The 26,641-nt window shown below is 40.4% G+C and overlaps 2 protein-coding genes and 1 long non-coding RNA gene across 3 annotated transcripts; 1 reads left to right on the forward strand and 2 right to left on the reverse strand.

Annotated features, from left to right (window-relative positions):
• Window positions 1-8,043: 8,043 nt before the first annotated feature.
• LOC112459217 lies at window positions 8,044-10,799 on the forward strand. Its single transcript, XR_003041289.1, has 3 exons — window positions 8,044-8,416; window positions 8,710-8,935; window positions 10,415-10,799. It is a non-coding gene; the product is annotated as an uncharacterized LOC112459217 (long non-coding RNA).
• A 3,213-nt stretch (window positions 10,800-14,012) lies between these two features.
• Window positions 14,013-15,523, reverse strand: LOC112459215 (A-kinase anchor protein 14-like). Its single transcript, XM_025023234.1, has 4 exons — window positions 15,361-15,523; window positions 15,091-15,201; window positions 14,830-15,015; window positions 14,013-14,482 (listed from the first exon to the last, which is right to left on the reverse strand). The coding sequence occupies exons 1-4, from the start codon at window positions 15,502-15,504 to the stop codon at window positions 14,363-14,365; spliced, it is 561 nt and encodes a 186-aa protein (XP_024879002.1). The 5' UTR covers window positions 15,505-15,523; the 3' UTR covers window positions 14,013-14,362.
• A 32-nt stretch (window positions 15,524-15,555) lies between these two features.
• Window positions 15,556-24,700, reverse strand: LOC112459216 (protein furry-like). Its single transcript, XM_025023235.1, has 20 exons — window positions 24,434-24,700; window positions 24,099-24,367; window positions 23,796-23,922; window positions 23,423-23,613; window positions 22,712-23,343; window positions 22,459-22,627; window positions 22,082-22,391; window positions 21,639-21,942; window positions 21,010-21,524; window positions 20,581-20,889; window positions 20,295-20,463; window positions 19,688-19,860; window positions 19,472-19,546; window positions 17,837-18,010; window positions 17,629-17,766; window positions 17,347-17,528; window positions 17,084-17,276; window positions 16,709-16,966; window positions 16,137-16,638; window positions 15,556-15,961 (listed from the first exon to the last, which is right to left on the reverse strand). The coding sequence occupies exons 1-20, from the start codon at window positions 24,683-24,685 to the stop codon at window positions 15,804-15,806; spliced, it is 5,100 nt and encodes a 1,699-aa protein (XP_024879003.1). The 5' UTR covers window positions 24,686-24,700; the 3' UTR covers window positions 15,556-15,803.
• Between the last annotated feature and the right edge of the window lie 1,941 nt (window positions 24,701-26,641).

Here is a 26,641-nt window from a genome sequence, read left to right on the forward strand (position 1 = left end):
TTTCGGGCGCAATAGTTGCCCCGGCTAAGATTCGGGGCTACATATAGCAACGCAACCTCCCTCGCTCTCCACCTCCAACGCCGTCGCCGCCGCCGCCGCGGCGCTTTTCGTCGTCGTCGTCGTCTTCTTGTTCTTCTTCTTCTTCTTCTTCTTCAGCTGCACGCGCCTCAGAAGCGTGCCCGCCCGGTTCCCTCCTGCGCATGTGGTGGTCCCATTGGTGTGTCGGCAATGTGCGACACGCGTGGTGAGTGCGTACGACCTGCGGAGGAGGGGGCGGATGAAAGACCGCGCGGGAGGAACACAGCCGGCCCCACACGGCTCACGCAGGGTGGTTGCTAACTACCCTTATCTTCTCTCGACAAGTTGTCCCGTCTCATTATCGCCCATTATTAGATTCTACCAATTGGAGCAATCATTGATTCAAATGCAAATTGACGAAATTAATTGTGCGGTACACTACGATATTATAATTGCATGGTGATTCTTTATATAAATTTATCGATAAAAGAAATAAGTAAAAAAGATAATAAGAGAAATAGGTAATTGTAGCATATTTTAGTATAGTACACACATGGATTTGTTTTATTTATGTGTCTAAAAGATCTTTAAATTAAAGTACAATGATTTATACGCATTAAATGTTAAAATTAGGATTATACGCATTAAATGTTAAAATCTTAAGCTACTTTTTTACATACAACATTTTAATGAAATGCGTTTTTAGTTTTTAATTTGTAAATTCTTATAATAATGGAATTTCTAATTTTGATTGAGATATATATATTTGTTGCAGTGTGTGAATCTTCAGTCATATATTCAACAAATTTGATGAAACCAGCACTGCTCATCTATCTAGAGTGTTATTTAAACAAAGAACGAAGGCGAGCAGATATGATAACGGCGCCATTTCAACAGTTACAGGGTAGAAGCACAGGTTGGTGCGCTGGGTGGTTCTTCTGGCGCGACGCCAGGCGTCCGCCGAATTTAGCACCGCGATGCTGACTAACTCGCGTGGCATTCATTCAATCGTCGACCAAAAAGCCCCGCTGCCTGCATAGTATCTTGCTCTTTGCGCGAAACGCGTGTCTAAGGCGATTAGAGAGAAAAAAAGAGATCAGGTTCCAATCTTCCCGAGGGTTATTCGAGTTTATCTATGAAATATACAAATTAGAGGACACGAGGATTTGCCTGGACATTGCTTTTCATTAACAGTTTTGTGATACTGATTTCTTCTTGCTTTAAAAAGTTAATTATTATTTTTACTTGCAATTGTTAAACGGTATCAAACATTGAATACTTTAGACGACGAATGAATCAGAAATATTATAAATTATATAATATAAATTTTGTCAAACTTTATTCTAAAATAAGAGACTATTTAAAAATATTATTGATTTATATTCAGACAGATAATTATTTCGTTATTTAATTTTAATTTCTTTTATTAATCAAAAGAGAGATCAATTCTTTTTTATACATTTATATAGTCTAATTTGTGAGACTTGAGAAACGTATAAAATCTCCATTTAAAATTTTATTAATCTATTTATAAGTTATAAATGACGAAGCTTATATACTCGTTTTTCAAGAATATTCGCGATTCAGTGAAAATGTATGATTCACAGTCGACTATTTACCGCTGTTCGATATATTTATTCTATCCCGCGTCATTTCTTCATGCTAAAAAAAGTGTTTGAAATTTTTCAGGACAGAAAAGAAGAGAAGTTGAAGTATTCCGTATATATATCGACTGTCTACGCGAAGGCGAAATATTTGTGAGCTTTCGGATAAAACGTGTGATTGCAAGAAATCTCTAGATGGGAGTCGCGGAACAGGTGTCTCGGCGGCAGTATCGCAAATCGTCGACGACGATATCGTCGTCGAACGGCCAAAAATAAAGTCACGAGTTCCGAGCGCATCGAGCGAGCGAGCAAGAGCATCCTCAACCACTGACGCAATTCGACTGCAGATCATCCATTAACGTAACCGGCACCAATAGTGCTAGGCACCTCGTGGCTTTCTACGCGTTTTATCCGGCGGCGCATCCTACAGGTGCCCAAAGGTATTCCGTCCGCCCACTAGCGCGAATCGCGTATTTTCGGCGCTCTTGGAGCGCTCCCAGATGCGGAGAAGGAGGAAATACGCGACGTCGACGAAAACGATATGCGAGGAAGGAGATCTTGACGGATAAATCGCGACCGCGGTCACGTGCGGTTCTACTGAAAGAATACTCGGTGATGCGAAGAAACGAAATTTATTGGAAAGGCTCGATTGTACCAAGGAATGTCGACGAGTTTCGCTGACGGTCTTCGGAATAACTGCATGGTGATAAATTACATTGAATGATATATGTGTAAGTTTACTAAATCGGGACAAGTTTGTAAGAGGGGAATTTCCAATTTTAGGTAATTTCTCGCCTGAGAAAGATGGATAAGTACGGGGGCGGATATAGTTTTTGCGTCGAGGATACCGAGTCATTAAGAGTGATCCACGGGGGCGGCGAGATCATTTAGGACGAGAAAGCGTGACTGTATCGCGTGTCGTCCCGTAAAGTATCCGGATACGCACGGTTCCTCCTATAAATCAGCGACCTTCCGCACGCCACCCTCTTTTCCTCGTACCGGCGGGCAGCAAGTACTTTCCGCGTGCCGGAAAAAAGGGAAAAGCACGCGAACGCTATTTAAAAGGCTCGTAGACCGGCGGCTTTCCTAGCGGCCGCCGGAGTATGCACGAAGGCGAGCGCGAGAAGAGAGAAGGAGAGAGGACTTCGACTTCGCCGCTCCTCTCTGGCGGCCTCGGCATGGGGTTGTCGTGCTATTTTCAGGCCCCGCTGGCTCGATGCAGCTGTCGTGGTCTTCGGGTAAACCACCTCTCTTCTATTCCACGGCCATCCTCGAGGCACGACAAGGTAAGCCGTGGAGATTGGAATCTAGAATCTCACGACGAGATTCGTCCGTTGGCGAGTTTTTTCTCTAACTCGTTTATTTCGCAAAGATAGACGTTCGCCAAATTTGCGCTTCTCGGTGATGAGCAAAGTTGAGTGAATTCTTCAACTTTAAAAGAAGTTTTTATATTCGTATATTATATTCGTATATTAGAGAAGCGAGATGAATTATAATAATCAAAAATTATAGCATAACACTTGCAATAATTCCAAACCTTTTACTATACATTTTTATTATATATAATATATATACTTTTTATTGTATACTGTATACACATTACTTTTTATTATATTTGTATACCAGAGAAATGATAATTCCAACTTTTTGTTACTATATATATCATGATAAAGTCGAATTAAAATTCTTCGGAACAATGTAATATTTCTATAAAATATAATCTCGATGCAGTTTTGTGACAAATCGTTTCAAAGTTTCGTAAAGTTGTTACAAACTAGTCCTAACTTGAAAAATATCTTTAATATAAATGCAAATCTTACAACTTTATTTGTGGTTTAAAATTTAATAAATTTATACCAAATAGAATTGCAGCGAGATTACTAAAAATTAAATGTTGGCACCAGATGGCTGGTGAAAAAGTTCTGCACGATCACAAACATTTACGGCAGCACAGACATCACGAAATAATAATCAGAAAGAATTTTCAGAGCTAAACACACTCGTGCGCCTAGAAATTCGCCAATCGGATGAACCTATTAAACTGTCCGGATTCCGAGAATAGCAATACGATGATGAGGACGCGCGCTTCCGCGAAACGGTGCGTCGCGTCGGCACGGCGGCGGCGCGGCGGGAAAGCGGAATAAAAGTCCGTGGGCCGTCTTCCGCGGAGGAGCGCCCACCGGAGGATGAGGGATGAAGACGAGGCCGAAGATAAGCCGAGGCGAAGATCTGGCCGGGCGCCAAGACGTCAGATTTTCAGCCGTTTACGTGTACTTCCAACTTTTCCGTCTGCGCTTTCCTTCGCCTCCCCTATGCGTCCTCTAGGATCTCTAGGGTGCAATGACACCGGGCGGCGCGGCTTAATGACTATTCTCTATTCACGGGTACGTGAATCATATTATGCGGGAATAGGCGTTGCACACGCGTCTCGATTATATTCCACCGCATTGTTGCTGTTTTTATGCACGTGAGTGAAAGGTGAAGACAAGGCGCCGTGGTAGTCAGATAGATGATTCGATTTTGCCTTAAATCAAGTTTCATATGTGATGAACGCAGAAAGACTTACATGTTTATTGAAAACGCAAACAATGTGAGTAACTTAATACTTAATATAATCAGGCAACTCTGTGAACGAAAATGTATAAAGATTTAATTATAGGGGTACCGCAATCCTAAACAATTTATATTGGTAATTGAAAGAATAAGGATGAAAATTTTATAATTAAGTGTATATATTAGTGAAAGCTGACAATAGACAAATATCTTGGTAATATGGGTCTGAAATATTTAGACATGGCGAAGAAATATAACGGGTTGATACTTTCGATGGATTGTGCGGGGTTTGGAGGGAAAAAAGGTTCGAGGAGTGCCGGTGGCAAAAAACGTCGACCGGAACGACTCTTAATTTAGTTCTGGGTGCAAGAGGTTAACGCTGGGTGGAGACATCCGTGGAAGCGCCTCCCCTTAGGGGAGAGCACCGTAAGACACGTTGGCTCGTGTTCGGAGGAATGTCCTCGAGGATAAAGGGAGACAGTTCCTTCCGGAGACAGCGATCAGCCGCCTGTTTCATCCCCCCTCTCTTCGATCGTGTTGCTATTCTTACACCGCCATCGGTACGAATTCAGCTACTTGCCCTTCGCCTTCGCCTCGGCATTGCTGGAGTGCTCCCCTTCGAAGGGAAGCTGTCCAAATGGTCATTTGATATTGCTCAATAAAATTCTACGCGCTCTGGTTGTCATGCAATATATTTATACCACGTTGGAAGTATAATGAGTTCTTTTATCACTTGATATTACGTTGTTTTATTTGTTGTGATCATTTATTTTATATCAAATGATTAACATAATCATTATTATTTTTATAATTATTATTCTTATTTCCGTATCATAGTTTAGTATAATATTAAAAAAAGACAAATTAATTATTTTAAATTTATATATTATTATTTTTATATGTTTAAATAAAATCCCTTTATTTTGTATGATTTTCAGAGATAGATTACAATACTTTGACGTAATTCAAAGGCGAGATCTCTTTTCAAGACACAATTGCACCCTTCCTTTTTATGGATGTCTATTTATCTATTCATCTCTAAGCTCTGTTCCTGACACTTCGATCGAAATCGCAGACGCCTCGTTCTCCGGCCAGTGTAGGGTTTCGTCGTGAAACTCGTAAATGAGCCCCCGTGACTCGCGCTTTTGAATGGAAACCGACAGGGCCGACGGTTTTTACGAAAGCTGCCACAGGATGCGGGTGCGCGCAACGGAGAAGGGGTGGCGACGCTCATTTTCGTTCTCTTTGGCGTTTTTTTTCTGACTCGCCTCTCCCTCTCGGTCTTGCGAAGATCGAAGAGAAAAGGGAGAAATACCGCCAGCTGATAGCCAACGTCGCCGCCGCCGCCGCCGCCGCGTCGTTTCTGAAAAGATTTGCTTCTCGCAAAATGCGAGCACGTGCTCGTATGCATGCGCCCTCCGCTTTCGGTTTTGCATGCCTACTTGCCACCTGCGAAGACGGGACTCGTCTCGTAGTGTACCGCAGTCTGATTTGATCGCAATTAATCCTGGCAAAAACAATTTATGAATAATACTCCACTTTTCTACAGCCTCTTTTGTCTCAGGATCGCGTGAATTAATAGACGATCAGAAGAATCTAATTCGTACAAGATTCGTTCTAGAAGTTCTTTTAATTATAGAATACCTTTTAATTCAAAGAGAGGCTGCAGGTATCTTGATATCGAAATATTCAAGTAATTTAGGAAACAAAATGCAATAAATCTTTATATTAAAGTTAGGCAATATCGCATGACGTAGTACGGATATCTGAATATTAACTCTCTAAATCTGAATCAGTGACTAGTCACTGATATCACTGTAAAGTATGCCACTGATTCATGAAAAGTGAACGGAAGTCATCAACATTCCCGACATTTCGGAGTAATTAGCTTTGTAGTCACCACTATATCATGCGTAGATTGCTGGCGATCTCTTTTTCTTGACGATATCTAGATCATATTCTCTCTAAATCTGACTCAGTGACTATAGTCAGTTCTCGCTTGTAATATCGGAAACTCGTGATTTTCGCGCAACTAATAAGAGACGATTCACTAAAGAGATCTTATAGGAAACACTTTTTAATTCTGCAAAATATCATTTTCCAGAGTTAGAAGAGTAAGATGAAGCTGCTTCTGCTGTCAAGGCTGTGCATTCGCATACCAGCGTCTTTATTCTCTTTCTTTCATCACTATTGCCCAGGCGGTCTTTATGGAGCGTGGTGGCAGGAAAAGGAAGTGAACTAGACGGTGAACGACTAAGGTCATGGTCTCAAACGATACAGTGACAAATTTGAGCAAGTATCGTCATCAGTTTAACAAATTATTGGTACGCGTACATATATCAGAAAACATAAATTTTCATAGTAGTTGTATTTTGATTAAAAAGAGCCGACCAGTCGAATTTATCTCCTCGCGTATCTTAAATTCAATTTCTTCTCTATCTTACATCAAACGTCTCTGTCATTTATCATGATGATGAAGAAGACTCTCATCGACCTATTAAATCTCCCCATGATTTTATTCGATACATGTGTCGACAGTTGATCTTCATCGCCGGCGGAAACGCTATTGTCTGAGAACATTTCCTTGTCAGATCCGCATCGCTGGAAAAACGGCGAGAGAGGCGGTTAAAGGGACCCCGGAGAGGGTCGCAGATATACAACCGAGTCACCGGTGGCAATAGGCACGCGACCGACACGCGCCCGTTCTCTCCATCTCTCTCTCTCTCTCTCTCCGTCGTCTCATCTCCGGGCTCGAATTCCCTTTTCCACCGCCTTCCCTTTAACACGCGTGCGTGTACAAGACGTATGCGACCCACGCACGCGATCATCTCGGGGCTTTACGCCCATATGGGATCTCAAAACATCGGTAGCAGCAATAATCGGTAGTTCGTGTTGCCAGGACGATTTAATCAAATCTTTTTATAAACCTTAGAGTGTAAAAATTCTTTGTATATACAATGTTTTTTTAAATTAAAATTTAGAAAATACGAATATGCAATTGCAATCTGTTTTTCTTTTGATTCGCTTTAGATTTGTTGGATTTCTTCGCCTTCTTCTGACCCTTTTTCTTACCGTCTGGACCCTGCGCGTTTGCCGATGCGATTATTTGATTTTGAAGAAAATGAATAAATTAAAATGTGAACAAGAAAATGAGACAGCGGAGTATGAAGCGTACCTATACGATAAAGGAACTGAGCTGCCGCTTTAGTAGTGTCGTATATACTTCATATTCCATTGCCCCACTTTCTTGTCCACACTTTAATTTATTCATTTTTATCTCAAGATCTTCAATGGAATCTTTATACTTGCTATTTGATTGTATTAATTGAAATTTGATATCTTCTAATTGCCTAATTATTTTGTTTGCCTTGGTGAGCTTTTGAGGGTAATTCTTCTCCATGAGGGATATTTTTAATATAGATTTCATCTCAGTCTTTTCGTTTTTACAATACGCTTCCAATTTTTTTTTTTTAATTATCACATTCTTTTTTCACATCCTCAAGCTCTTTCCTCAGTCCTTTTGAGACACGTTATCATTTTCGTGTAAAATTCTCTATATATCGTCTATTGTGGCGGATGAGGCGTTTCCCGAGCTTCCGCTATGTTTCGTGCTGTGTAAAACAACTCGCGACTCCAAGCACTGTGATTTATCAGGCTTATCAAGAAAAATACTTATATCACTGTTATTTAGGTGGAAATTATTAGTCTGGCTTCTGTCTTCCATGGCTATCCACAAAGAAGAGCATAGTAGTTATGAATAACATGATTAAGTAAAAGACATATGCAAATAACAAAACTAGCATATCTGAAGCACACACAATTGTGCAACCGACAAGAATAATTTGACGAATTGTTAATAGTGTGCAAAAATTGACGAGTACTAATGTTATGGCAAGAATGGAAAATTAATTCTGTATTTCTTAATTACTTTGTTTCAGACATAATTTCGAGATATGCCTTGACGCAAATGAGTTTGAAATAATTCGTATAAACATCGCGTGCGTCACGATGTGCTTTGTGTAGCGGTATAATATTAGACACCCGGTGGACGCGCATCTCGTTCGTTGATATCTCGCCGCTATAAGATCCACGGGAATATCACGCTGTATACGTGCGTGCGCGTTTCGGATGCGTGTGCGTGCCCATTCAGAAACTCTTCTTTCTAGTGGCCCATTGAAGAATCCAGCCGCGAGTCGGTGTGCCCGTTAAGCCGTGTTATCTTAATACTTTGAGGACCGAAGGTATAGGATTTGTACTTTGCTACTTTGCCTCGTGTTTTCCGGTACTCATGAAATCCATTTACGAATTAGACAATGTCATATTATGAAGTCTACACAAATTATTTATGTTGGAAGCAGCGTAAATCTAGTTTCACAGATATTTAATCAAAATTGTCTTATTTTATATTTAAATCAAAATTAATTGATGTTGATTAATTAAGAATTCGACCCATACCATTTATATTCGACTTACACGCATTTGCAGAATACGAATTGTTTTTTAATAAATTTAAATGACGTTTGAATGATTATAGGGATGTATCTACACCGCATCACGTGGGACATACTTAGCGATCGAAGCTAGTAAAAGAATGATTAAGGTCGATGAAGACGAAAATGCGATCTGTCGTAACGAGGGAAATCGGACATCTCTAAGTTTAGCTTCTATTTGCATGCGGATCAGGGACGGATTCGAGCTGCCAAGGCGCCATAACATATAAGAATCGATAGATTTTTTTTTTAATGGAGAGATTCAAGAAGGTATATAAAATACTCGTCAAGCAGCTAATCGTTTTGTTTTAATCCAACGTGCGAAGCAACATTTACGATTTTTGAAGTTCTCTAAGAAAATATTAAATTTTTAATATCCAAATTTTGAAGGTCATTCTAGATCTACGAATTATTGAGTTTCTTTGAACGTTAAGTCTTTTAATCGTCAATTAGATAATTATGTAAAATACAATAATTTTGATGTAATTGAATTAACGCGTTTAAATTAACCAATTGACGTTAATCCGGCGTTTGGCAAGCCTCTGTAAAAAGTACCGACGTTGCACAAGGATATTCCTTTACTACGATCTAGAAATACTAATTTCGGAATCGCGCCCCACCAATTTATCTCTCGCCTATTGACGAAAGCACAACGTGACAGGAAGCATAGCTCTCGTGACGATTGTCGGTTTCCGGACAATTGCGTTTGCTTGACGATTGTCATAAATCAGATCGCATCTACCAAAAAACAAAACGATTAGGCAACATTAACTAACGATAAAACGAGGGTAGGATTTACTTGTAAAAAAAAGTATATTTGTACGATAAAATAAGAATGAGCCAAGATGTAGAAAAGATACATTTATTCCGGAAATAATTTATGAATTTATAATAGAATTTCCACTGGCTTCTATGTTATCAAATTTGATAAGGAAGTAGTTATACGTACATATAGTTAGTTACACATTTTTGTGTAAGTTATTTATGCAACTCTTATATAAAATTGCAAGCGGCACATTCGCCTAATTTTATGCTTCTGACATCGTAATTGAAAACATCTTGCGCAGGTGTGGCCAGCCCTTCATAGAAGTAGCAAATAGAACGATCGCACATCATAGAACGTTATTTTAAAAAAATCTAATTAAGTAGAAGATATGCCAGCAGGCTGGCACTTCAATCCTGAATCGAAATATCGCAATTTTGTACGGGTGCAACGAGTTTAGAGGCGAAGTTTTGGCCGATCACCAACGATTACAAACGATATCTACAGACAACGACGATGATAGCAAGCGCTTGGCATGGTGTGGTCGCGCTTATGTATCGCGACTCGATTTAACTATCGCCGTTTATATTATGTCCGTGTCTACCTGTCGTCGTGCAAGAATCCGTGGATCCGGCCGATGCCAATGATCGAAAAATAGATACGAGCGCAACCTGTTCGAAATAACCGAAGTGAAACCTATGACACGCAGAGCGCGTGGTTCTTTCAAGCTGCCGTAACATTGCGTCCAAACTTATGGATCGTCAATTAATTTATGATATAATCAATATAAAAAAATATATAAAATTTTAATAAAAAGATGGCTTTATTAACTTTTGAATTTAGGGACTAAGTATTGAAATTAATTGAAATATGTAACATATCCTATTTAGTTATAGAATTGTGTACATTAATTTTAATTTTAAAACTGAAATATTTCAATATTTCATTTATTCTTCTAATCTCCCTTTCAATTTTCCTTTTCGCAGGTCAAGAGATCACTCGCGGCCGCGAAGGTGTCTAAGACCAAAAGGAGGAAGGAAATCTAATTATAGAAGTCGTTGTACCGCGTGCTCGGCGGAGAACCATGGAGGGTGTGAGTGCGGGTGCACGAATAAGAATCGGTTGTGCATTGGGCGGTCATAAAATGCAGTCTGCATCCGCTCGACGCAGATGTACTGCGGAACGGGGTTCGTTCCTCCTACGAGGAGTCCGCAAAGGATCTCTCGTTTCGGTGTTAGGCGACCTACCGAGATGTGCCCGGTACAATGAACTAGAATGAAGATCCGCGAAACGCGATTAATCGAACCGCGCGCGAGAGACTCATAGCTCTCTTTGAACCCTCCGGATATTGCTCGACTGGTTCAGATTAAAGCAGGGATTTGAGCTAGTACATTGCGTTTGTTGCAATCTCCATGTATATACATATACATTTGGTTTATTTTATTTATATCGAAATATTATAAATATATGTGAATGAAAAGAGAAAAATGAGATAGTTTACGAATAAATTATTCATACGTATAAAGAGAGACAGTATAGGAGTACTATACTGTATCTCTGTATACCAGTACTTGTTTATCTAAACGCTCAGTATTAATTTATTCATGATAATGTAAAATAGTGAGGGTAGTATTTAAACTGTTTTAAAACAAATCAAACATTTTAAATGGATATCAAAAACGATATTTTCAAGAATTGATTCTTCAATCATGAAATTAATGAAAATGAATCATGAAATTAATGAATTAAGATTAAGTATATTATCTCATGTTTGATGATAATCGGTATTTCATTGAGAACTTTTTAGCATATTAACGCGTTTAGTATGGCATGACTTTCTTCATTACGTCGTTCATTCATTCGGGAGCCATGTGGTTCATCATTATTAACCCGTGCGGTATACTTCCTGTCTCGTGCAGTGATAAAAAAGGATTCTAGTACTCCGTGCCGAGTTTTTTATACTGGAAGAGATCACGAGAATAGTTCAAAATCATATATATATGAGCGTGTGTATAAAATATAATAAAAAATTATTTTAGATACATTAAATGCATCTATATATATATAATACAGTTTTGCATTTTGTATGCTTTACGTACTCAAGTTAATTAAAGAATTAAAGAATCAGTGCCGGATAGTCTTAATTTTTTATAATTAATCGCGATATCAAATGCAGATGCGAGCTAAAAAAAATTTTTTGCACGAAATTATAGATCTCTCTCTGTAAAGTAATAGAATCTTTCCTTTTCGTTGTTATCATTACACTTTGCAAAGTTTTCTTTCAATTTCGCTAATGTAAGCTTTCGCCGATCGTTCCTGGAGCAAAGTCCGATCGCGCCGTACGTCGACGAGTCCCAGCTGCTAGATCTCGCGCGTGATCAACTCGTGCCGGGCAGGCTGCGATTATTATTGTTTCCCTTTTTCTCTCCTCTCTTTCTCCAACTCTATATATCTCTCTCTCGCTTTCGAAGTAGCCGAGTGTATGCCCGTGACGTGGCCATGTAAGGGCTAGGCGGGGGTGCCATGTCGGGAGCCGCTAATTTTAGATCGACTCCCGTGCTTCCAGGAGTCGACTCGGCGAATCGGCAGCTGGTGAATTCGACGAGCTGCTGCCTCGCGCGTGCACGTGGGTCCGGTATACAATGCGTGTCGCGCAGCGTCCACCGGTCATCCCCCTTCTCTCGTCTTGGAGAAGGCCGACGTGTCCGATCGTCCTGGTCCAGATGTATCTCGCGATCCCGCTCCCCTCGAGACACGCGGCCACGATCGATCAAAAAAGTCTTGCGTGTCGTGAAGAAGTTGCGTTGAGGCATTAAGTGCCGAATTTCAATGTTTCCTTCTTCTATAAATTAAAATGGTAAATATACATACAAGTATACACATAATAAATATCTATATACATTTTTATTAGTTCTATATTTTTTAATTTTATTATTTTAATGTATATTAATTAAGATCCTGACTGTGTGCAGCCGCAGAGTTAGAACACGTCAGCGAGAAGAACCGGAAACGGAGCGGAGACTTTGAAAAGCGTCAGAGAGAGAGAACCGCGGGTAGAAACGCATCCGAGACGCATCCTTTCGCTTCCGACGTGAAAAGGGGGAAATGAACGCGTGCACGAACGTTCCTTTGAGCGCGCGAACCGAGGCGGCAGGGGGTAAACGGGAGATCTGGTGGCGGCTGGTGCAGCGGATGTTTGAAGCCGAAGAAAGCGAGACGGTGGTTCCTGTCGTGGCTTCCCTCGCGCTTCGTCTCCGCTACCGCTGCCTCTCGCGGTCCCTCGCGATCCTCCTTTTCTCGGTCAGCGTAGGAGGCACACCATTTCGGCGGATGTGATGTTTAGGACAAGAACCACCCCGCGACTGACAAAAAGCCCCGGCGCAGTATAAATAGGCGGTGGTTGTTGCCACCGCGGTCGGCGGTCGTAAACTGATATCACGCGCTTTTGACCCACATAACTCGGATTGATTGTTTGTGAAACGACGAGCGATCGGTCTTTTTCCCGGCGTCTTTGGAGAATGGATCCTCGACGGAAGGAAATGAGGATGATCGCGTCAATCAAGGAATTCGTTGAACTTTAGTCGAATCCAACAGCTATAGCGTGATCTTTCATTACACATATCATTACATATATTAGTCGCTAAATTAAAAAAAAAAACAATTAAATCTAGCTATGACATACCCACGGTCTTACATCATACACCACACCAAATAAAGCTTTCAGGATATCAAAAGACACGTATAATACCAGAATTTTTTCTCTGGAATTCCTCTAGATGCGTAAGAAGAGAAATTAAATCAATATTGTTAAAAGCGCAATCACGTGTCCGGATTGCGACGTGCCCGACACGTGGTCTGCTGTCTCTTCTGGCTCCTGCTGAGACACCGAGAGACCTCCCGGTGTCGTCCGGCCCGCATGTGCGCAAGCGAGAATCTCTGGTTTTCGAATTGTTTTATCTGTTCGTCGGTCTTATTATCCAAAGCTGAGAATGCGTAAAAGAAATGTCGGGATCGGGCCCAGGGACCAACGCGGGGCTCACACCTCCTCGGTGTCCTCCGCGGGATCGTAGATTCTTTTTGTGGTCGGGGCTACGTGCATCAACTTCGTGGGAGAGGATAAATGAAACCAAACCACTTATTGATACCTATCTTGGTTCGATGCTAACAGATCGTGAAGGAATTGTCTATAAATGGAAATATTATAATCTATATATAAAGAAGGGAAGAGTATTTTTATATGTATAATATACAATATTTTCTCAAGGAATTTTCTATATAAGTTCGAATTTCTATGTTTTATTTTATAAATTAAAGCGACTAAATGATATATGTAACACACAGGAAACAAATATATTTATTTTAAAATTTTTATTAAGAAATTATATTGCCAATAAATCGATTCAGTAAATTTTCTATTTTTACATTCAGTCTTTCGTTTCTACAGCTGTAGACAAGGAAATGCTGTCAATGCTGTAACAATTGGCGTTAATGATTTAATGCAAAGGTCGTAAATGTACGATTGGGAATGGCAGAGCGCGCGGTGCGTACTCTCTTACGGAGCCGGGGCATCACCTGCTCGTATTGTTTAACCGAACGAAATGAAACGGCGTCCGGTGCTGGACCAGATTGCGGCCGGCGCGTGCCCGATTCGCGGAAATCCGACACTCTTACTTTTACGACATTCTGCACGGTGCGGGCGTTTAAAAATCTGCCTTGAAAAGTTGCAGCCGTTCCACGGTGCGATGTGGCAAAATCGTGCTTGCGTTTCGATACACACGGATATATGTTTGAGATGTTATCGCATTTTCATTGCCACATGTATAAATTCACATGTAAATTCTGATTACTTTTAATTCAATTAATCATAAGTAAAAATTGTTTTACGATTCTACAATTTTGAGGGAGAAAATATAGCTTTTTTTTCAGAGATAATTTTAAAACACGAAGGTTTTGAACAGCATAGTCTTCATGTCGAGAATGTCGTAAAGCCACTTCGGTTTAAAGACTACGTCCAACCGATGCACAAACTGCTGTCCCTCGAATACATACGTGACCTATCAAAAAAGTTATTCGCGTTTACGGAAACGTGTTTAATTTAAAATCTTTAATTTGACACGCGAGGCTATCTATATGTAAAATCTGGCTAGTATCCTAGACTTCGAATCCAAGTTCGTGTAAATGTAATGATATATATATAGTACGGTATACTTTCATATTTTAAATATTTATATTGTCATTCGAACTATGATAAGGCATGCTAAAAGTGATTCCCGATACTACCCAGATCTGCTCGTTCACGCCGAGCGATGTGCAGTCAACGTGCGCGCAGGAAAGAGAGGAAAAGAGAGAGAGGAAGACAGAAAGAGCAAGGGGAAAGAGCTGAAAATATACATAAACTAACGTCGACTGGAAAGTGCGGCGGCTGCACGCGACTCGCCGCGATGCTGAAGAACACACTGACAGTCACATATGGCTCCGGATATGCCGGTGTCGGTATGCTCCACAGGACTTGATACATGTAGAACTCGGTGGTCCTCTCTCTGTTAAGGCCGATAAACTTTGCGTGGAACATCCAGCTTCTCAGAGCCTGAAGTAGATCGATAAAACACGTATTTCAATTTCCCTTCCCTTGGCGCGATCGATCTTTTTTTTTCAATTGTACCGATAATTGGTTCCATCTGAGCATCTCCTCTTTCACACATCGCAGGCCGTTTCGCGCATTGATATTTCCACACGTAGGCCATTCGGTGTAGTTGAGCGAGGACTGATGATCCTAACAGTTAAGAGCGATCGATACAAGTAATTATTTACGAGCAAGCAATATAGATAATCGTTACATGTATGTACATATGAGATACCGTTTCAATATGTACGAAAATGTATGAGAATTATTCAGATACACCGTAATTGGCAGGTAAGAAGCTTAACGAACCATGACATCGACAATTTTTATTGCGGCGGTAACTGCGGAATCGACGAATCTTCTCACGAAACGCGTCACATCTTGACAAGATTCAATCTGATGCTCTTCCGCAGGCCGTGCATTATACACCGATCGCCTCTTTCGCATAAACATGCTTATTAATCCTACAAAAGATTGCGTGCGAATTTCAAAACGTCATCCTCGAAAGATTTCGATGATTTATTTCGCCAAATTTACAATCGATAACGATTCGTTGCGTTCTTCGCATAAAAAAGAAAAAAAAAACGGAACGACGGATCTAAGAACTTTTTCTCGTGATATATGTATATACATACATTTACCTACCGTCGTATACAAGACATCTACATACGTATGTACGACAATTAAATATGTATATATGTGCCGACTTATACGAGAACGATTCGTAATACTATATATGATTAAAGCTTATATTAACAATCGTTTTTCGAGTGATTAGAGTCATGCTGATTGCGCGCGGTCTTTGACGGTTCCAATCCTGTCACAGCCGCCAGTACTTCGAACAGACTTTCCATCAGTCTGCCAAATATTTCTGACATCTCTTCATCCTTCCTTGTTACCACGAATATGTCTGAAATTGATATGCAAAATATATGTCAATATATATTTCATCTATTGCTATGTTTAAAAGTGTAAATCACGCAAATATTCCAAGAATTAACGATAGTGACATCGTACAGCCAATAAAAAAGATTGAGATGATGTGTAACTGTATTTAAGTATTATTGATTATCTATTAAACTCACCCGATCTCTCTTGACCTATGTATTTGCAGTACATATTGACGGCAGTTGTTACGTCGTCGTCATCGTGAAAGGGGTCTCCGGGCCATTGTGCCCTGTGCAGTCTCACGGCTTCGAGCGCTGGACACCATCGTGCATTTCTTAAAAGTTCGGCGATTCTGGCGACTTCTTCCACGGCTCCAGAACCCGGAAGAGGACTAGGACTGGGTGTCGGAGTCGGTGTCCCTCGTTCGCTCTCGGTGCTTTCTTCGAGCGCTCTGCTTAATGCTATCTTCATATTCGCGATCTCAATAGATAGATCTTGCAAAGGAATCTGTACGTTTCTAGCGGTGTTCATTAGCGCCCCTAGCATTTTGTTCGACGCTTCGATCAACAGAAGTAGCTGGAAGTGCAGTTTGTACAGCGCTCTGCCTAGGTCCAACAGCATCTCCTCGACGCCCGCTTCCGTGGTGTGACTCCCGCCTAACGCCTGAAGCTTAACGGTTGCTTTAGCTGCCTCCAAGCACTGAAAGGAAAACAAATATTATAGCGTCTTATCTCAAACAGTCGTTGTCGAGTATCTCGACAAAACTTACTTCCGTAGCATGATCTTTCCTATCGAGAAATGTTTCCAGATGTTCCTGTATCTCCAGCATTCCAAAACGCAACGTCTCGTTTAGCCGCTGATTCGCGAATATGGCTACCGAGAACCACACCAGAGGCGGTTCGGCTTTCGAACTAAGTAGCTCAGCATGAGCAGATAAATGGCAACCCAAGTGAGCTGAAGCCGAGCTGCCATTACAAAGCAAAGCACTTGCCTCGCGTGTGAGACCAACAGATTTACTGCTCACATCCTATGTTACACAACAATTTCATTAGGAAAAGTGACAATCCATTGATCTTTTGTAAAATTCAACAGAATTGATTTTTTAATAAAATAAATTATATATATTTTTTAAAGCAATATTTACCCTCAAGATCTTGCTCAGCAATTGGAAGAAGCTCAAAGTATTGTACGGAGCTTGAGTAATGAGACTTTGAATTTGCTGCCTCCAGATCTCTTCGGCATCGTCTCGTACGACCTGTCGGAAGGGCATCAACGCGGATAGGTTGGGTGACGCGTTGCAGGGCGTCACATCTCCGAGATCTCCCGCACTCGAACCGCTATAGGCGAAAGATCCGAAATGAAACGATTAATATACGCGTTTCCAGAGGTTTTTATACAGAAACTTACGATGTGTCAGACCTTGTGGATGAGTCGTGACGCGTGCGACTAGGTATCAACGAGAGAGAAGACGGCGGGAACATTCCTGGGATGCTGTTCGCCTCCTGCCCCGTTCCGGATCCACCTGGTACTTCGTCCAGGGGTGATTCTGATCCTGCCTCGTCGTCCGATGATTCTTCGGCGACACCGCGCTGCGTACATTTCAAATTTTATTAATACAAGTTTTTTAAAGACGGCAAAAAATATAAATTACGTGTGGTAAAACTAATTTTTCATTTTTCACATATTTACCCGCGTTGTGTGTTTGCTGGATGACGGCGTTTTCTCACTTAAACTTTCCTCGAACTGTCGCAAACTGGGTTCTCGTTCCTCTCCCTCGCTAAGAGGACGACGTCGAACTCCCCAGTTAAAGTTGTCCGTACTCTCACCCTATAAAGTTTAACAGAAAAAAAATGGAATTAGCATTCTCTATTTAGAAGGCAAAACATCGTGGGCTTACCTCGACGCTTTCGCTCTCATATTCAAGGAAATCGAAGTCCTTAAATACACCGAACTGCTCGTCGTCTCGTCTGGATCCTCCGCTCAAATCGTTATTCGCCCCGGAAACCTCTTCCGTGGAAGAAGCCATAGATGACTGTCTTTCCATCAAGTCCGAACTTTGACTGAATATGACCTGAATTTAAAAAAAACGTGATTAATAATGTAAAAAAAATATATATATGTAAACGCAAAGAAATTTGTGAGGGATTAGAAGCAAATATACATAAGTGACAAATTCATGAATATAAAGTCAATAACTACGGCATCTCGTATTTTTTTGGATAGACAAAAATTATGATACTAAATAGTACTCAATATTATGGAATTCACTTATATTTCGCTGCTTCTTAATTAAATCTCTCGATTGGGAATTGCCTTCAATATGTCTTAATTCCGACTGACTATGTGAATTTGCTTAAAATATTCAATTGTGCATACACGTATTATACAATTACTAATTATATAATACAGAGTGCTCTGGAGCTATCGCAATTTCCTTCAGAACCTAATAAATTAATTGTAATTATATTAATATTAAAGAATAATAACTTTAATATTATAAATCAAACTCTAATAACGTGTCAAATTTGTAAATGCTGAAAGATAAATAACAATGTAATGCTCTATTATCAAGTTTTCAAAAAATTAATGCAATAATGTAATGGAGTCGCCTGCATATAACTATGTATATATTAATAAAGAACAATGATTGTTTCACATCAAAAAATTACAGAATCTATGTATCCTACAACCGGAAAGAATACGTAAAAATATTTCCTATTATACATTTATACAGATAATTTCATATATAATACAATAGACGACAAAGCGTAGAAAGATAATAGATTTCAGATAGCTGTGCTGTAAAATTATACTACTACCGCTTTATAACATGTTGTACAAACGTTTTATTACACCTGCAACAATGTGCGAGTGAAAATACTTTTATAAAGCTGACTGAAGCGTGGAAATACGACTCACAGAACATTGCAATTAATTACAAGTACTTGCGTTAATGCGAATTACAGCGGGTGTGCAGATTGCATTTATAATTAACCCTTTACCTTGCTATACAATGTCATTGAACTAATGTGCTCATCCTAAAAAGGGGTACATAATGAATCAGTTGATTTTTGTAAGATGTACAGGATAATTCTTAATTATATATCAACACTTCAGGCGGTGACTCCAGACCCCAAAAATGTCAGATGATCATTAGTCGTTTAGATTTTATTTTCTAAAGTTGTAATAAATTAAAAATGCTCGAAAAACGTGCCCGCCTTCCGCTGTGAAGCATGCTACAGCAGGTTCCGATGTGACCAGATGTTTACTAATTATATATACATACATACATACATATGTATATATTACACAATTACATTATTTTATTTTAGATAACGCTTTAAAATATCTATATTTATGTAAATTTATCTCTTAAGAAAGAAATTTACAAGATATAAATATTTTAAGATATAATTTAAAATAAAATAATGTATAATTGTATATAAATATACGTAACTATATTATTCGCATAGGATAAACCATAGGATAAGGATATGTTTACACTACTCGAATTAATAATTGAAAAACGTACCGATGGGCTCTTCGGTAAACCGACTCTTTGTCCACATGTCGTCAAAAGATTTACCAAGCATTCCCTGACTCGGCCCTATTGAAAAAAAATTGATTATACATCATAAATGCATAATTTATACACGACATTACATTAAACTTTCTACACATAAATTTTGTCAATTTCTAATCAGATCTATATTTTAATTCAATTCTTGTTTGAATTTAATAACTATACCTGCGACATCCATGGTCTCTTCCATCCGGCAATTGCGCTACTATCTGCCGGCGATAGAGATAATGAACAGCGTGGAGAACCAATCGATTTTTCTTCAGTACCTTGACGTATCAGCCAACGTCTACCGATCACTGGTGTTTGAGACAGATCAAACGTGAAGTCCATTGTTCTTCCTATTCATAAAAATAAAACAGTCAAAAGTATTACAAATATTAAAATATATGATTAATTAAAATTGTGTGTATCTATGTTTCTACATGACAATAATAAAACACAATGTTTACTACATTTTATAAAATATTTTAGCTGAAAAAGCATCCAGATACATATCTTAAAATCCAAATAATCGTGGGAGCATAAATGTGTGTACATATTTAAGATAACATAATATAATTTAAAGTATGTTGAACTTAGAAAAATAATTTTATTTTAGGAAAAGATTATCTATCACTATTGTTATTCTTATCGCAACCTGTTGTGTTGTGCGATAAATAATCCGTGCCATGCATGCATGCCGCGTTGCAAAGAAAGAAAACATAAAAGATAATATACATCCAGGGAAAATAAATACGCATTAATTAATTCATTCACGGAGATGTCAATTTACCCGGTAGTTCTTTCTTGGTAAATATCTCCGTGTCGGTGAAGCTAGGATGCGGTGATGATAGCGAAGAATCCCAGGATGAACCGTGCATCGAGGTCGGCGGCGCAACGAGTGTCGACGATCTTGTTACTACAAGCTTTAAAATTTTCAACGCTTCTTTCCATTGAGTGCCCTGAAACAGCTTGTTTATTAGATAAACAAAATTATAGTCAATTGCACATACATACTCCTGTGATCATCGAATTATAATGTTTGATTATGAAATTAATTAAATACTTGGATACTTTACCTCGACATATTTAGAGATCACTCTCAACAGTTCGGTATTGATCGGTTGCGCAGCTGGAGACGCCAGATCCACGTAATGCAACATGCAATGTATAATACTGAGTACCGGCAACGCTACATTGCTTGGACCTTTCTCCAGTACTTCCACGAGGAAAGCAAGCATGTTGAAACTAAGATGAGCGTAAGAATCGTAAAGATATTTCACTACGCATTTAGTCCACTGGAAGCTTTCCTTGCTGAAAGTACGCCGACTGTACAATGTCATGACTGTACCAAGGTTCTCCAATTTTTTCCCCTTTTCTGCGCTTACCTGCAAGAGAAATTTGAAAAAAGACGCCAATGAATAAGCGCAAAACATAAATTGGCAATTGCATGTAATGCTTTTTATTTGTCGACGTAGAAAAAAGTAAATATATGAAAAGCGCCTTACTTGCGCAATGTTTTCGGCGCTTCTGATGCAGAGTTCGTTGGCGTCTTCATAATTCAACAGCATATAAGGCAGCAAGGATACAACATTCATCGGAAATGCGAGGCTTTGCGTGGGGTCGACCACTGGCAGATCTAGCAGAGGCGTAAATTGAGACAGCAGCGTAACAACTGGTTCGTATGTATTCGGACTGGTGCATCCTTTCAATAGTAGCGCATGGACACCAGGAAACGAGGACCACCGCAATTGCTGTTGCAATTTCTCAACCTTGTCCCGGGCGTCTGGTCGATCCAGCGGTAGCCTGTGCAGCACGCGACTGAGTAGCCGCAGTGCCAGAAGAAACTCGTGCTCGTAATCCGATTCCAGCAAGGATACAGATAGCCAGAACAGTTGCGCTAGTATTGTCATCTTATCATCCTGCGTGGCGGAGTCACCCAGTAATTTCAAGGACTGCGCTGATCTTGATCTGGACAGATTCGAGTTAGGATACTTGTTACCGCCAGTTCTGTTCTCCAGTTCTGCGAACAAAAATGTTTATTTAAAAAATCGGTGAATTAAAATTGAAATTTAATTTGTACACAGACAAAAAGCTTGTATTGAGTATTACAAGAAGTGTTGATTATAATAGTGACCTTTTATATCGTTAGTCGCGGAATTTCCACCGCTGGACCTCTTCATACAGTAACTAACCGAGTAGCTAGTGCTTCTCGTATGTCCGCCTTGATTCAAATGAGAAAACATGTGTGGCCCAGCTGGATATCCATTTCCGCCTCCTGGACTGCGCTTCCCCCCGATTACAATTCCCGATACGGGATCCTTGTTGTTCAAATTAGGCGTCGATTTAAAGATTTCTTTCATGAAATCCAGCGGTCTAAAGTCGGACTCGAGCGAATCGACAGCTGCTTCCAACGTTAGCAACAACTCCGTTACATATCCCTGATAAAAATAATAATAATAATAATATAATCATATAAAAAATACGGGATGCCAATCAACTTGAAATTCCTTTTATAATTATTATCTACTGCATTGTTTTAAATAAAAGCAATTATATCAACAAGAAAACTGTCGGTACCTGCATGTCTTCGCCTTGCTCGGCAACTGTCTCCACCAGCCTAGATAAGATATCAGACAGCATCCTAGACGTTATGGGAACGCGCAACGCTCGAAAAACTTGTAACGATCTCCCTGCGTAGTGTCTGGACGAACAGGAGAGGCCTAATTGCAGCGCCGTTTGCGCCCATCTCTGGCTGACTAACGCGTGGGGCAAGGAGTCTCTAAAGACACGTAATACGTGCCGCAATAATATTGTGAGTTGCTCGGCGCTACGCACCCACCATACTTTGGCAGTCATATCCTCGTAATTCCACAGTGGTTGATTTGTTCTGTCATGGAAGATAATATTCAATTAGAAATTTTATTCTCCCGAACATGTAGTTTATATGCATATACCTGGAGGCTAAGAAATTGATCAGGGACTTAATGACATCTTGTATCGGCATATTGGGACCCGGCTGAGGACCGGTCCAATTATGTGTGTCTTCCGGCGTTACAATAACAGGCGGTACTGCGTTCGTTGCCGTCCCGCTCGAGGCCGGCCAGCTATTGCACACCGCTGGTTCTGCAAAATCGTTTTTTATCTCTATAACATTTTTTATAAGCACAAAGTAAAAATTAATTTGTATAGTACATCCGGATATTTTACCGTAGTGAGAATTTCCATAATCTTTACTATCATCCGTCTGATTCGAATGGTTCATCGACATCGGCGGGGTTGACGTCGAATTCGACAAAGATGAGTGAGTGGGCGTACCGTCTGCAACTGAGGAAGACGGTAACGGTGGGGGAGGAGGCGGCGGCGGGGGTGGTGGAGGTGCCGGCTGAGACGCTGAGGACTCGGGGGGCATAGGTGGTGGCGGCGGCGGCGGAGGAGGAGGTGGCGGAGGCGGCGGCGAAGAGGGTGGAGGTGGCGACGACGATGGTGGTGGTGTCGTCGGCGGTGGGACTGCGGGAGGACCGTACAGATAACTGTCGAACTCCGGATCCATCTCCGTGAAATTGTGTTCCAGCACTGGGAGAGTCGGGGTGGACAAACCCAATCCCAATTGTTCCGTCTTCGAGGCGAGCAGCACGCGCGCCACGCCCAGGTGATCGCGATGATCGCCGAGCACGACCAGCAAGTTCAGCAGCAAGCAACGGCAGTGGTCTCGCACTAACGGCCTTGAATGATCCAGACCAAGAAAGACTATATGCAGCATTAAGGGGACGTGTATAGCCCAATCAAGCTGGATTCCGTCGATAACGACGTCGGTGAGCAGCATCACGGCGATGTTACATCTGAGGAATTACAGCAACATCGGGTTTAACGCGCGTTATTGAGACAAAGCTAATGGAATACCGTAGCTTGCAATCGTACCTGTGAAATCCGCTTATCGGCTGAGAACTATCGGGCAGATATTCAGTCAGAGGAGCGAAGTACCCGCCGTATTCCGGCATCGGCAAGGGATGCGGTTGAGGAATATCGAACTTCTCGTCGACGCACGGCATCTTTCCGTTCACCCCAACGGGCCCGTTACGAGCGACGTAACACGACTCGTCGGTAGTTAACTAAAAAAAATAATTAATTACTTTCGTATTGAACTGTCCTGTTAAGATACATTACATGCTCTCTCTCGAGCTTTCATGTATTTTTATTCGTCGTCTTGTCGTTGAGAGCAGCAAAACCTTTCAATCATATAAATTTATGAACTTTTTACGATAATAAATCAAGTTCCAATAGAGTAACGTACCTCGGCTTCCGTCGTGGGAGTTGATAGATCATCTGGAAGAACTGGCGGACCGCTCGCAGTCCTCGTCTTTTCTGCCCTTGGAGTTTGAAACCCCGCGAGTGCTCGGAGAGCGGTATCGGATTTCGAGCTGCGGAAGAAGAATTCGAGTGTCTTTTGAGATTAATTTTTTTTGCGATACCATAAAGTAATCATTTCACGAAATTAGTTATGCTTCAACATTCCTTTCGTAAAAAAATAAAGAGATTTCACTATAAAACCATGGAATCTCAACTTAAGTAATGTATTTCAATAAACATCTCTCACCCGGTTTTGACGGGATCTTCGCCAGAGTGCCTTTTCGTATGAATGGTGCCTTTTTCAACGCCGAGATCACGGGGAGGATTTGCAGGATCGGCGGCGGGCGCGTCGCTATGCGACGAGGCTTTTCTCATGCTGGTAAGCCGATAGAAGGGCGGCGTTTCCGTTCGCTCGATCAAGCAATTCAGGGTCTCAACCGTCTCCAATTCCGTCATCATTTCGTCGACAAGACGATCCGGACGAGCCCGCGCCAGATACAATACCACACGCTTTGCCTAGTGATTAAATACTGTTATCACCTTGTCGTTCGCAAATAAACCCATTCTAAAAATCTCACTCACGTATGGTAGCAACTCCTGAGGTGCCATTCCCGAGACGATAATCAAATAGCGGATTATAACTTTGAGATTGTTCGGCCAACAACCACACAGAGTCGCCCAAAGCTCTTCCGTCTCTTTAGGATGCTCGTCCGAGAACTTCGCTGTGATGTAGAAGAGATTATTGAGCACCATCTCTGTCGCTTCTGCACTGCCCCAGCCTTCTCTGCGCGTTCCTCCACGTGTCACATCGCTCGTGTAATACTGTGAATACATAAATTAATTGAGAAATACCGCGGAAATGCAAAAGCGTATCTTTTATGAATCCCCGGGCAAATAAAACTATTTCAACAAAATACATGTTGCAAAAGTGGGCACAGCATAAAATTCCATAATTATCCTAAAATACTATTTTTCCTTTTTTATAATATAGAAAATATCATATTTTAAAACAGTTTATTTAAAAAAAGAGAACATACCCACAAAATTGGCAAATATTAAAGTAGATCTTATCAATCAGCTGAGAGATTAAAAGTAGCTGCGTTAACGGAAAAATATTAGTTCGTTAACTTTGATTATCCTACGCTTACAAAATAAAAGGGAATAACAAGCTAACGATCATTCAGCACATCACGACGTCGTTATTACTGACAATTGTAAAAGTATCGAAAGAAAGGCGCGGGTATCGGAAAATCGATTACAGTACTGTTTGCATGCCAAGCACAAAAGCTCTCGATATAACTACTTGAATTACAACTCTCTCGTTTCGTCCATCTAGCCATCGGGGTGATCAAGATTATTACCATCATCGATAATTGAGCAGCATCGTTGGAGGACAAACGCAATGGGCGTTATGCCCTTTCTCCATTAAATGGATGATCTTCTCGACCGTCTGACATATTACTCCAACTGATCATCTCAATTACGACGCTCGCAATCAAACTGATCAAGAGAGCCCTTACGATCACTAACGATAGGGAAAATTATCAAAAGAAGATATCTCAGACGTCGGGTATCGATCACGGTGCTTCTCGCATATAAAGCGGCGGCTTTAACACCCGATCTCTCTCTACAATAAGAGGACTACAATCTCTTCGATTATCATTAGATAATAGCGTGATACGGGGAAAATGATCTTGATACATCAACTTATGATTTCTGCAGTTCTCGCATGAATTCTAATCAGATCATCTAATATTAGAGCTATGTCCTTCATCATTAATGGGATTAAGTAAATTATTACGACAGCCGCATGAAAATTGGAAATTGGCATCGATCTTTCTACTTGTGCCAAAAATTTCACCACGTATTTCTGTCGAAGTTATTTGCATATATTTTTGATAAAGTCTCATGTCGCGTCTTTTCTGGGAATTCTTTATCTCTAAGAAAATTTTACCAAATATTGCATCGATATTCATATTTATACGAAATACTGTTGTACATTTTTACAATGCATTAATATCGCATTTTTCCCGGAAAATACATTGTATATATTCTACTGCATATTGATATTCGTATCAAAATTCCACAGCATCTGTTTCATCACTCAATACTCTCCGCAAAAGAATCAACTACGCTCGCCACATTTTATCATTGAGTTTTCGCGTTGCACGTGCAATTACTCGCGATTGCTATATTGATGCATTTGCAAGTCCATTGAAATCAATACACAGTTCCAGTATTGCATTCTCCGGGAGCTCTGCTTGGTACTTGTTTCAATAAACGCTTGAGTCCATTCACGTTTGCATCCATTCACGTCCAATTTTCCCGAATTACAAAGGAATACCAGCGTGATCCCAAATATGTGGAATTATTCACCCCGAAAATCAAGTACACAATCATCAGATAAAAATCGTTGACCGTGTCTAGAATGATGGAACCATTATTTTTATATAAAATCGATGAGAGTGTCTCCGAGAATGAAAACAATGTGTTTCTTTTGCGCGTGCAAAGAACAAGTACTGAAATTTTCAATTTTCAAGATAAAATTTTAAGCTTCTATTCAAAGGTAGATTATTCACAATTTTCAAAGCTAATCAATGAAGATCAAATATATCACAAGAACGTATAGCTCGTTTGTTTCGCACAAACGATGAGATAAATTCTGAGAAATTTTGCAAAATTATATATGCAACTTTTTCCTGGGAAATAGATCACGATCACGATTCAAAGTGATCCCGTTAACGATCCAGATCACACGGGGGGCGTAGCTCAGATGGTAGAGCGCTCGCT

The sequence above is a fragment of the Temnothorax curvispinosus genome, unplaced genomic scaffold (genome assembly GCF_003070985.1).
Source record: "Temnothorax curvispinosus isolate PA1 unplaced genomic scaffold, ASM307098v1 QBEX01009640.1, whole genome shotgun sequence".
In the NCBI taxonomy this organism is placed as follows: domain Eukaryota; kingdom Metazoa; phylum Arthropoda; class Insecta; order Hymenoptera; family Formicidae; genus Temnothorax; species Temnothorax curvispinosus.

Coding starts and splice junctions, on each gene's coding strand:
- LOC112459215 (XM_025023234.1), bottom strand. CDS start 15,504: ATGTTTATGCGAAAGAGGCGATCGGTGTATAATGCACGGCCTGCGGAA. Junction 15,202..15,360: donor TAAAAATTGTCGATGTCATG/GTTCGTTAAGCT, acceptor CTTAACTGTTAG/GATCATCAGTCCTCGCTCAA. Junction 15,016..15,090: donor TCAGATGGAACCAATTATCG/GTACAATTGAAA, acceptor GATCTACTTCAG/GCTCTGAGAAGCTGGATGTT.
- LOC112459216 (XM_025023235.1), bottom strand. CDS start 24,685: ATGTATTCACAGTATTACACGAGCGATGTGACACGTGGAGGAACGCGC. Junction 24,368..24,433: donor CTCAGGAGTTGCTACCATAC/GTGAGTGAGATT, acceptor TTTAATCACTAG/GCAAAGCGTGTGGTATTGTA. Junction 22,628..22,711: donor TTATGGAAATTCTCACTACG/GTAAAATATCCG, acceptor ACGATTTTGCAG/AACCAGCGGTGTGCAATAGC.